Genomic DNA, 12,657 nt, shown 5'->3' with positions numbered 1-12,657 from the left:
CTCCCATGTGGTGGCAAGTACCCAGGCACACAGGTGGTCTTCTGTTGCCTTCCCAGGTGTGTTAACAAGGAGCAACTGGAACTCAAGCAGGTGCTCACATGGGATGCTGGTTTTGCAGCAGTAGCTTAACCCACTGTACCACAATGCCAGCAGCAGTTCCTCTCGAGGACTAGCACACTTCTTCCCATGCTCACAGACAGAGGCCGAGAGTACTTTGAAGTTACTGGCTAAACAATCTTTTTAGCCTAAAAATCTTCAACCTGTATGGGGTCCCAAAAGGTTGGACTCCCAAAATGGAGGTGTCACATTTTCCCTTTGAGAATTTATGGAAGTGATAAACCAGAAAAATTCACAGTTGCACAAGTTTGCTTCATTTGGAGGGGAGATGGTATAGAATTCCTGAAGCTCAGCGCGGATCCAAGGGTAAAAATTGCTGTGTTGAAGGTTTTTTCTATCCCTTTAAAAGCAGCTTTATCATGATTTTCTTGAATTCTCCTTAACTGTTTTAAAGGGAGGGTTTGATATAGTCATGTCTGTTTTGAAAACCAGATATTCTTGGTGTAAATTTGCTGGTTTGGATTAAGAAAGGTTTATCTGGCTTTTTCTATCTTTTTTTTTTTTTTTCAAAGATTTATTAATTTTACCTGAAAGAGTTACAGAGAGGCAGAGAGAGAAAGATCTTCCATCTGCTGGTTCACTCCCCAATTGGCCACAACAGCCAGAGCTGCACCAGTCCGAAGCCAGGAGCTTCTTGCTGTCTCCCACATGGGTACAGGGCCCAAGGACTTGAGCCATCCTCCACTGCCTTCTTGTGCCACAGCAGAGAGCTGAACTGGAAGTGGAGCAGCCAGGACTCGAACCGGCACCCATATTGGATGCCGGCACTGCAGGCGGCAGCTTTATCTGCTACACCACAGTGCTGACCTTTGAATCTATTTTTGATTTCTAACAGTGGGAGAAGATGCAAGCAGTTATAAACCAAGATAAACCAATTCACACGAATAATCCCTTGTGAGCTAGTGTTGGTGTTCATGTGTTCTCTTCTTCAGCCATATGATGTGGTACACAGTCAAGGAGTTCACCAAAGGGAACAAAATATAGCAAGGGTTTAACCTTATCAATGGACAAAATTAAAATGAAACCATTTTTGTCAGATGCTGGTTACCAGCGGCTGAGAGTTGGGAGGTTGATGAGTTATTGGTTGAAGTATACAAAGTATCAGTTAGCCTGGAAAAAATGAATCCAGAAGCTCCACTGGACTTCATGGTGACTCATTCATAGCAGCACTGAGCATTGCTCAAAGGGTGGTCTTTTGTTTGTTTTTAAGATTCATTTATTTATTTGAAAGGCAGAGTTACAGAGAGATAGAGGCATGGAGAGAGAGAAAGCGCGCTTCCATCCGCTGGGTCACTTTCCAAATGGCCGCAATGGCCAGAGCTGAGCAGATCTGAAACCAGGAGCCAGGAGCTTCTTCCAGGTCTCCCACATGGGTGCAGGGGCCCAAGGACTTGAGCCATCCTCCGCTGCTTTCAGAGACTAGTTTTAAGTGTTCTTGCCACAAAAAATAAGAATGTAGGGTAATGTGGCTGTTAAATAGCTTTATTTAACCATTTCACAGTACATACGTATGTTAAAACGTGTTGTACATCATAGATATGATTTTTATTTGTCGGGACATTTTTAAGGGGTGGGCATTTAGCCAACCAGTTAAGATGCCCTTGTCTCACATTGACATACCTGGGTTCAACACTTGGTCCAGCTCCTGACTCCAGCTTCCTGCTAATGTGGATCTTGGGAGGCAGTGATGATGTCTCAAACAGTGGAGTTCCTGGGACCATCACTGTGGCACAGTGGATCAAACTACCGCCTGTGAGAGCAGCATCCCCTATGGGTGCTGGTTTGAGTCCCAGCTATCCCACTTCTGATCTAGCTCCCTGCTAGTGCACCTGAGAAAGCAGCAGAAGATGGCCCAAGTATTTGGGTCCCTGCTACCCACAAGGAAGACCTGGATAGAGTCCCAGGCTCCTGGATTCAGCCTGGCCCAGCCCCGGCTGTTGGGACCATTTGGGAAGTGAACCAGCAGATGCTCTTTCTCTGCCTCTTCTCTCTGCACCTCTGCCTTTCAAATAAATAAATACGTCTTGAAAAATAAACAATAACAACAACAACAACAACAAAAACCTGGAGTTCCTGCAACCCATCCAGGAGATTTAGGCTGAGTTCCCAGTGCCTGGGTTTGGCCCCTACCTACACCTGGCTACTCTGGGAACTTGGGAGAATGAATAAGTAGATGAGAGCTCTCTGTCTCTGTCTTTCTGCCTCTCAAATAAATTAATTTAAAAATATTAAATGTATGAATGAAAGCATTTTCTTTTATGTATGTATATATATATCCAGTTTATATTATATATCTAATTATTAAAATGGAATGAAAATCATGACAATTAAAAGTTCACCCCTGGGGCCTGCCCTGTGGCACAGCAGGCTAAAAGCCCGGGCCTAAAGTGCCAGCATTCCATATGGGTGCTGGTTCTAGTCCTGGCTGCTCCACTTCTGATCCAGCTCCCTGCTGGTGCTCCTGAGACAGCAGTGGAGGATGGCCCAAGTCCTTGGCTCCTGCACCCATGTGGGAGACCTGGAGGAAGCTCCTGGCTCCTGGCTTCGAATTGGCTGAGCTCCAGCCGTTGCGTCCATTTGAGGAGTGAACCAAAAGATGAAAGACCTCTCTACCTCTCTCTGTAACTTTTTCAAGGAAATAAAATAAATATTTAAAAATAAGGTTCAGCCCTTGAAAATAGTATAATAAATACTTCTGGAGAGCAACATGAAAACATGCATTTAAAAGCATGTTCTTTTGCCCAGTTATTTTTCTTCTGTGATTTTAGCCTAAAGAAGTAATTCATACGAACACAAAATCAAATGATGTTTGCAACAAAGGTGATTTTTAGCAACCCTATTTAGAATAGCAGATACTGGGAACAACACATTTGCCAACAAGTGAGAAATGGTTAGGCAAATCATGGTCCATTTACTCACGGTAATTGTAAGTAGACATTAAAAGTGAAAAACAGAAAATGTATATATTGTATACTCATGCAATATAGCTCTGAGCTGTATATACAATTGGTTATAAATTATGAATGCATGTAAATACATAGAGATGCAAATAACTTTATGGTTAGAGTGATGAGGGTTTTTGTGCATTTTTCTCTGTAATTAGTCTGTTTACTTTAAGACAGAGGTTGATTTTTTTTTTTTTTTTTTTTGCTATGACAACATCATTTTTTGCTTCTTCCCTAGTCAACACAGACACAGAAACTGCTGTTGTCAACGTCACGTATGCAACAAGAGAAGAAGCAAAGACGTAAGTCGATTTGGGATTGTTTCTTTTTAAGCTTATGTGGTTTTCTCTTTGAATTCCTTTTAGTCCTAGGTTTATCAACCTTTCCTGAAGATGCAGGTCAGTGGCGGCTGGTCTATTCTGTCTTTAACGTTCCCTGGGAACCCTCTGGTGTTCACATCAGGATGTTTGTTGATGGCATAGGCACTCTGTCTTGAAGAATGTGGATACCTGATGGGTCATCACAACTAGAATTATGGTTGCATATGGCCATGCTTCATGGGTGTGATATAACCTTGGGTGTATGTCCCAGGATTATAGTCTTATTTCTTTTGCAAGCTTTCAACAGACATGAAGACATACTTAACCTGTTCTCAAACTGGTAGTTTTTTATTTTTTTAAGTTAATTTACACTGAAAAAGGTAATAATTCATTTACTGTGAATCTTTGCTTACTATAAGCAGGGGGTATACCAAGAATTCTCCTTGACAGTCTATATTAATCTGCCGCTCACTTAGGTGGACACCTGTGGGCAATATTACTCTTGCCTGTATTGGCTTCAAAAGGTGCTGTTTTGTAATAAATTCATAAACCCGGAAGATGAACCCAGTAGGGTTGGGCTAAATTATTCTATGCTATTGAGTAGTCAGAGACACAAATGCTTTCCTAAACTGCTGTGGGATAGTACATGTTGAGCAGAACTGAAAAATAATGTTAAAATTCCTCATACTTTCTTAAAAATTTTTTAAAGATTTATTTATTTATTTGAGAGGCAGAGGCAGAGAGAGAGAAAGGTCTTCCATTTGCTGGTTCACTCCCCAAATGGCCACAATGGCCAGAGCTGGGTCAGTCCGAAGCCAGGAGCTTTTTCTGGTTCTCCAACGTGGGTGCAGGGGCCCAAGGAGTTGGCCCATCTTCCACTGCTTTCCCAGGCCATAGCAGAGAGCTGGATCAGAAGCGAAACAGTTGAGACTCAAACCGGTGCCCATAATGGGATGCCAGCAGTGCAGGAGGCAGCTTTACCCACTGTGCCACAGCGCTGGCCCCAGAATTCCTCGTACTTTCTGACCTAGCGTTCCATGAGGCATTTGTGCTGTGTGCAAAGTTATAGTTGCAAAGATACACTACTGTGTAGAAGATGAATGCAGCATAGATGTCTAACAATTGAGGATTAGCTGCAAAAGCTATGACCAGTCAATAGAATCTAAACTAAAATTATAACGAAAGATATTTAATGAGGGCAGGCATTTGGTGCAAATGCTTGGGACTCCAGTATCCCATCTAAGAGAGCCCGTGCTCAAGTCCCAGCTCTGCTTCCAATTCCAGCTTCTTGCTAAAAGTGCACTCTGGGTGACAGCAAATGACACCTCAAGTAGATGAGTTCCTGCCACCCACACTACAGACTCCTGGCTCCAGCCCCAACTGTGGTGGGCGCTTGGTGAAAGAACCAGCTGATAGAAGATCTTTCTCTCTGTCCCTTTTGCATTCTCTGTGTCTGTCTGCCTTTCAGATAAATTAATAATTAAAAAAGGAAAGAGATTTAATGACATGGAAAAATGTTTACAATATTAAGTGTCTTCTGATGGTTAGAAAATAGTTTATACAATACTGATCTATTTTTATAAATAATATTTATATGTAAGCGTGACTGGAAAGATACAGGATGGATTCAGAGTTTTGTGTTTGCGCTTACCTATTTCTGAATGTTCAGTAATAAGTATTATACTCAAAATGAGAGAGGGAGGTCTCAGCTGGATACCAGCATTTTACAAAGAGAAGACAGCCTTGGAGGATGAAAGAGCAGAGCGTGCAGGCGGGTCAGGTCTGGCCGATCTGGCGCAGCACTGGGGCTGCTTGCCTGCCTGTCGGCCTGGTGCTCTCGGGGAGCCCAGGTGGCGTCTGTCTTGCTCACTGCTGCATCCGCACCTCACAAGCACCTGGTACAGGAGAGGGGATGAGTCAGTCCTCGGAAGGTCTTTCTTAATGCTGCTCTCTGCTGCGTTTCAGAGCCATTGAGAAGCTAAGCGGGCATCAGTTTGAGAACTACTCCTTCAAGATTTCCTACATCCCGGATGAAGAGGTGAGCTCCCCTTCGCCCCCTCAGCGAGCCCAGCGTGGGGACCACTCTTCCCGGGAGCAAGGCCACGCCCCTGGGGGCTCTTCTCAGGCCAGACAGATTGATTTCCCGCTGCGGATCCTGGTCCCCACCCAGTTTGTTGGTGCCATCATCGGAAAGGAGGGCTTGACCATAAAGAACATCACTAAGCAGACCCAGTCCCGGTACGTGCCTCCGGGGCTTCCTTTGCTTCCTTCTGAGGGGTCCCCTGAGCGCTGGTGGGTCTCAGCCACCCTCAGGTCACTTGCTCACATCAGCAGTGGGGGCTGTGCTGGATGGGACAGGACTACTAACAGACTAACACAAGCGCAGGGCTTTGGTGAGCTTTCGTGCTAACGGCTAAAAGGCTGAAAGGCTAAAAGTTTGGCTCTGATGACCTCACAGCCAAGGACTGCTCCCATACACTAACCAATGCTCACGAACGCGTCTGCTTCGGGAAAACAGCAGAGGTACAGGGTCCTGTGGGATGTGAGAACCCACTCATTCTCTCTCTTCTCCCCCTCTCCTGAGTCAGGGTTCCAGGGGGTAGCCATTGTCTGAGACCACCTAGGTAGTCTCACAAAAAGCTGCATTAAAGTAGCTAATGAGTCACTGCGGCATGAGCAAGAAGTAAAGTACACTGGTCTCGTGTTTACTTCGTCTTGGTTCAGGAGACAGAACTGGAAGTAGGAGTGAGTGGATAAAATGACTTGGAGAGTTGTTGATTTTGGGGTGTTCGTAACACCACAACACAATGTAATGAAGAAAGCTCAGGACTTGAAAACAATGACTCATATTCAAGTTTTACCACGTAATGGCTGAATGATCTGGGGGGGAAATCAGCCTCTCTGAGACATGGATTGCTTCTTCTGTAAAAAGGAGATTGCTGTGTTTCGCCAGGGTTCACAGTAAATTAGTACAACCAGGCAGATTGGTGAAATACTTAACACGAGAACACTTAAATGGCAAAGTGCCAAATGACTGACAAGTATTGGTAATTTACATGAACCATTATATTTTTATTCAAATCATTCAATGAGTGTCTTGTAATCTCAACAAGAAAATGCTGTTCTCTTCAAAGTTTCTGAGTTATCCTTCCAAATAATAGACACTAAAAAGACTGAGTCCTGGTGTATTTAATCATAGGAGTAAAGTGATGAAAGAGAAGGGAAAGGAAGAAGTTACTGTCTGGTGTTCCTTCTATTTTAAAAATCAGCTCTTTCTTTCCCTCTAAGATTGCTTCACTGTGCAATTGATTTTTATTTGTAAGTCTTTTTGTTCCAAAAATTGCTTCAGGTCGCTTAAACGCATTTTTCAACAAGTTTAAATACCAGTGAGGTTAGCTCTCGAAGTGTGTGCCCATTTTTTAGAAACAAGACGAAGATTTGGCACTGGGCTTTCTGACAGCCAAAGTAGGAAGGGATGTCATCAATTATGTGATTTTGAGAGTTAACAAAAACAACTGGGGCCACAGCTACCCAGAGAAGTCTGATAAAGTCATCAAGCGTTTGAGCCATTAGTCCTTAGAGCCTGGAAGAAGGCAGGCTGCCAATGGAAAGGAGACCAAAAACTTAGAGAGAGAGAGGGCATGCCTCTGTTTTCTCTCCACACTCAAATATATAAAGCTTGCTTGATTTGGGTGTTTGGATTTGGATTAACATATGGCTTTTAAAAGCTGCAGTGAGCTCAGAGCCCGGCGTTGTGCCAGTGTGCAGTGTCACCGTTCTCACTTTAGCCTTCACTGCTGTGGTCATTTGGAAAGCTACACAAAATGCTTCATTTACCAAATCGACTTCATTGCCAAGTTGGTTTGGTGCCTCTGTGGCACGGTTAGAGCCATTCCCTTCTCAATGAGACTTCAAGGACTAGAGTTTGGCACAAGACCCCCTGCACTGCTTGCCTCCTCCTTGGAGAATGGCATTGGTTGCACACACGCTCACGATGCTTCCTTGTCTGTGTCTTTGCTGTGTGTTGGCTGGTGTGACACTTTCTTGGGACTAGGGTCCTAGCCCAGATGACGTTAGACTTAGGGCTCTTGATTCTTTTCCTACAGGGTGGACATCCATAGGAAGGAGAACTCTGGGGCTGCAGAGAAACCTGTCACCATCCATGCTACCCCAGAGGGGACCTCTGAAGCATGCCGCATGATTCTTGAAATCATGCAGAAAGAGGCTGATGAGACCAAACTGTAAGTCTGCATGCAGTGCCGACGACTCAGCAGAGAACTTGAGTTGATGCTCCTTCGTTTAGCCCAGTGTGTGTTTTTAAAGCTTTAAATCTGGGGTGGGCATTGTGGCACAAAGAGTTAAGCTGCTGCTTGGGACACCCGTATCTCATATCTGATCCAGCTTCCTGCCAGCAAGTCCTGGGAAGAGGTGGATGATGGTGCGAGTGTTTGAGCCCCTGCCACCCATATGGGAGACCTGGGTGGTGTTCTGGGATCCTGACTTTAGCCCTGGCCTAGCACTGGCTATTGTGGGCATTTGAGGAATAAACCAGTGAATGGTATAAATCAATCTCTGTCTCTCTGTGTCTCCCTCCCTCCCTTCTCTCTCTCTCTCTCTCCCTCTCTCTTCTCCTCCCTCCCACTCACTCTCTCCTTCCCTCTCTCTGCCTCTTAAGTTTGCTCCCAAGAAGAGTGCAGTGGGAAATAGGTCTTTGGCATTCACGCTATGGCTATTGCTCCACGGTGTGTTTCTGTTGCTGCTCCTAACCTTCCGTCACTCACTGGTAGTAATTATTGGTAAAATGTTCGGATTCGTGCTGCCCAGTAGACTTTCTGCAATGATGGAAGTGTTCCGTCTGCACTGTTCAATGACATAGCCACTACCATGTTGCTTCTGAGTAATTAAAATGTGACTGTTGCAGTGAAGGAAATGAGGATTTTGCTTTAGTTACTTCCAGTGTAAATAGGCATGTATATGGCCGATGACTGTCATATTGGACACCAAATCCATCCTGTGCTGTTCTCTCAACCATTTATTCTTAAAACTTGTACATTTCCTTAAGTAGTAGAAACTGGTTTCCAAGGGTCTACTTTACTCTTCTTGTCTAATAACCTCCTTGCTTTTTCTTTACAAAATATTTAAGATTCTACAGTGTGAGTGTTGTGCCAATCTGATGGCAAATGCAGTTCTTTCTAAACTAATTGATTTTGTGTTATAAACAAATAAATGTAATGGAACAGAGACTATAATAATAAATAAAAAAGACTGCTGTCAGTTTGGCAAGATCCATTTATAGACAGTTGTGGCAGTTTTATGAGGAGCATTAAGTGGTATATTGAATATAAAATTAATTTAGCAAATCATGTCAAACAAGAATTTCCAAAACCAAGAAGGTGAGTGTCATCTTTAACAGAAGAACATTATAAGTCTATTCTCAGATTTCCTTAGGAACTGGGACCGTTCTCTTGTGAATTATTTTCTCTACATGGGTTTTTGAAGCTCCCCTGAATGCCATGTAATTTGAGGAAGCCCCTGTCTCATCCACATTATTGAGAACTTTATAAACAACACCACCCTGTTCTTTGACCTGATAAAAACAACTTCCAAAATTCTAAATAGTCAAAAATACCTATTAATAAATGGAATTTTCAAGTTTTCATGGAGAGTTAAGGTAGAATATCTTTGAAATCAATTTTCTTAAGTGCCTGTACTGTGTTAAGCATGGTGCTGGGGACCGAAACTGACTATGCCCCTGAGCACAAGACCCAGGACCCCCTTTGGTAGAGCTTACAGCCCCGTGAGAGAGATGCTCACTAAAGAAATGGAAACCCCGTAAGTTACTAAGTGTCGCTGTGAGAAACCCAACAGTGGGAAAATACAGTGTCTAATGATGATGTGTGAGTAGAGGCTGTAATCCGGATTTCAGGGGGACAGGCGGGGATGTGGGCGTTTCAGAGAAGGCTGCCCTGTGTAGGTGACAGACCCTGAGGGGGTGAGTAGGAAGTAAGCTATGTATGAGAACAGCGTTCCTGCATTTGTCCATTTTCTGCTGCCAACGCCAAATCCCTGAGCCTGAGTTTTTTATAAAGAAAACAGCTCTGTTTGGCTTCCCAGTTTGGGGGGTCGGGAGCACCATGGGTTCAGCCTCTGCTGAGAGCTGGCTTGACAGCATCACAGTATGGTGGACGGTGTGGTGGTGACAGCGCATTCAAGAGGGAGAGGTCATACCTGAGAGCAGAAGCCGGAAGCGCGGGCAGAACTGCTCTGGCTGCCACAGCACAATTTGCTTTCACAACTGCTACCTCACTCCCTAGGGGTCTGAGGGCAGCGACCCCGCCCCATCCACTGGCCCCGCACATAAGGTTCCTCCACCTCTGAGTACCACCACCTTGGGGAACAGGCCACCAGCACGGGGATCCTTAGGGCTTAAACAACATCAGAATCACAGCAGATCCTACACCTTTTTACTCTTTTTCCAAATATTTACTGAGCATCCACCTTGAGTGCCAGGCACGTCTCCCCGGGGCGGGAATCCTGCCGTGAACAAAGCTGAGAGCCCTGTGCTCTGAAAGTCGCCCCCTAGTGGTGCTTCTGCAAGCATCCTGTTTCTTTTGAGGAAGTAATACATCTGTTAGATGCTTTTGGTCTTAATAAGAGAGAACAAGTGGCTTAAGCAGGAAGATGGGATCCTTATATTGTGGGGCAAGTCCTCACGTCAACAGGATGCTTCCTGCATTGCCGTCCTGGGGATGTCTCCTATTCCCTTGGTGACGAGAGCATAGCTGTGGTAATTTCAATGTCGTGTTCTCACACAAAAATATTAAACAATGGGTAGAGAAAAAGAGGGCATCCCCTCCCTGTATCTTCTCTGAAAAACTAAGAATTGTGGTAAAAACACATGTAGTAAGATATACCAGGTTAGTCATTTTAGTACATAGTATAGTGGTGGTGAGTATGTTCATGTTATTGTTATAGAGCTCTAGAGCTTTCTGACCTTGAAAACCCGGAACTCTACTCATTGAACAACTCCCCTTTCCCCACCTCCCATCACCTCTGTACCCACCCTCGTACACACAACCCTGTTTCTGTGAATTCAGTGGCTTTGGGTACCTCCTGTAAGTGGAATCATACGGTGCCTACCTTTTTATGACTAGCTTATTTATTTCATGTAACATAACGTGCTCAAGATGCATCCATGTTGCAGCCTGTAACAGGATTCTCTTCCTTTCTGAGACTGAATAATGTTCCATTGTATGTGTAGACCATACTTTATTTATCCACTGGTGGACATTTCGGGTTGCTGTAGCTCTTGGCTGTTGTGAACCATACTCCTGTGAACCTGGGATACAAATCAGTATAGCTTCGGGGCCAGCACTATGGCATAGCAGGTAAAGGCACCACCTGCAGTGTTGGCATCTCATGTGGATGTTGGTTCCAGACCTGGCTGCTCCACTTCCAATCCACTCTCTGCTATGGCCTGGGAAGGCAGTAGAGGATGGCCCAAGTCCTTGGGCCTCTGTAGCTGCATGGGAGGAAGCTCCTGGCTGCAGATCAGCCCAGCTCCTGCTGTTGCAGCCATTTGGGGGGTGAACCAGCAAATGGAAAATTCTTGCTCTTGCTCTCACTCTGCCTTTCAGATAAATAAAAAGTAAATAAACTTTTTAAAAAATGTTTGATCCAGGCCGGCACTGCGGCTCACTTGGCTAATCCTCCACCTGCGGCACCAGCACACTGGGTTCTAGTCCTGGTTGGGGCGCTGGATTCTGTCCTGGTTGCCCCTCTTCCAGGCCAGCTCTCTGCTGTGGCCTGGGAGTGCAGTGGAGGATGGCCAGGTGCTCGGGCCCTGCACCCGCATGGGAGGCCAGGAGGAAACGCCTGGTTCCTGGCTTCGATCAGTGCAGCACGCCAGCCATAGTGGCCATTTGTGGGGTGAACCAACGGAAAGGAAGACCTTTCCCTCTGTCTCTCTCATTGTCTAAATCTGCCTGTCAAAAAAAAAAAAAAAAAAAAAAAACTTAAAAAAAAGTTTGATCCAGTTCTATAATGAAGCCCTCTAGTTCTGGCCTTTTCTTTTTGGGAGATTTTTAAATGACTGATTCAGTCTTCTCACATGTTATTAGTCTGTTCAGATTTTCTTTTATTCATGATTCATTCTTAGAAGGTTGTGTGTTTCTAGAAATTGATCCATTTCTTCTAGTTTATCCAATTTGTTGGCATGTTGTTATTCATAGTATTATAATTCTTTTTATTTCTGTGGCATGAGATATAATATTCCCTTTTTCATTTCTGATTTTAGTTATTTGAATATTCTTTCTTCTTTTAATTTATCTAAGGATCTGTCAATTGTTCCATCTTTTCAAAGCACCAACTTTTTTTCCTTAAGATTGATTGACTGATTTGAAAGTCAGAGTTAGAGATGGGGAGAGACAGACAGATCTTCCATCTAGTGGTTCACTTCCCAGATGGCCACAATGGCTGGTCCTGGGTCAGGCCGAAGCCAGGAGCCGAGAGGTTCTTTTGGGTCCCCCACGTGGGTGCAGGAGCCCCAGTACTTGGGCCATCCTCCGCTACTTTTCCAGGCGTATTACCAGGGAGCTGGATCTGAAGTGGAACAACCAGGACTTGAACCAGCACCTATGTGGGATGCTGACCCTGCAGGTGGCAGCTTCACCCACTGTGCCACAGCTCCAGCCCCCCTATTGTTCTTCTGTCTGGTAACTCTATCCATTATTAAAGAAGAGTATTGAAGTTTCCTATTTTATTATGTTATTATCTATTTCTCCCTTTAATTCTGTCAAATTGGTTTCATATGAGTATATTTAGGAGCTTTGAGGTTTAGTACACAAATACTTAACAATTCTTATAGCTCCTTGATGAACTGTCCCTTTGATCATTATATAATGTCCTTCCTTGTCTCCTGTAACAGTTTTTGGAGTCTGTTTGTGTGGTATTAAGATATTAGTATAGCCACTCCCCCTCTCTTTTGATTGCTATTTGCATAGAATGTCTTTTTAACCATTTTCCTTTCAGCCTCTGTATGTCCTTAGACTTAAAGTCTCTTGTAGGCAACATATAGTCAGATCCTGGGTTTGTTTTGTTTTTTAATCCATTCAACTCCAACTCCTCTGTGTCTTTTTTTTTTTTTTTTTTTTTTTTTTGACAGGCAGAGTGGACAGTGAGAAAGAGAGACAGAGAGAGAAAGGTCTTCCTTTGCCGTTGGTTCACCCTCCAATGGCCGCCGCTGCAGCCGGCGCACCGCGCTGATCCTGGCAGGA

General features: G+C 44.4%; 1 protein-coding gene across 6 annotated transcripts in view; it reads left to right on the top strand.

Moving 5' to 3' along the window:
* IGF2BP2 (insulin like growth factor 2 mRNA binding protein 2) overlaps nucleotides 1-12,657 on the top strand; it is a 173,384-nt gene that overhangs the window by 131,287 nt on the left and 29,440 nt on the right. For 5 of the 6 annotated variants that reach the window (XM_089332079.1, XM_002716464.6, XM_002716463.6 and 2 more), the window contains exons 5-7: nucleotides 3,301-3,364; nucleotides 5,348-5,620; nucleotides 7,489-7,623. In XM_089332079.1, coding sequence (XP_089188205.1) covers nucleotides 3,301-3,364; nucleotides 5,348-5,620; nucleotides 7,489-7,623 — 472 coding nt within the window. Of the gene's footprint in view, nucleotides 1-3,298; nucleotides 3,365-5,347; nucleotides 5,621-7,488; nucleotides 7,624-12,657 lie in introns of those variants that run through there. The other variant, XM_089332080.1, reaches the window with a different exon arrangement.

Source organism: Oryctolagus cuniculus, chromosome 4 (genome assembly GCF_051225735.1).
Source record: "Oryctolagus cuniculus isolate XC-2025 breed Fujian yellow rabbit chromosome 4, ASM5122573v1, whole genome shotgun sequence".
In the NCBI taxonomy this organism is placed as follows: domain Eukaryota; kingdom Metazoa; phylum Chordata; class Mammalia; order Lagomorpha; family Leporidae; genus Oryctolagus; species Oryctolagus cuniculus.
This window is presented reverse-complemented; position numbering and strand designations above follow the sequence as displayed.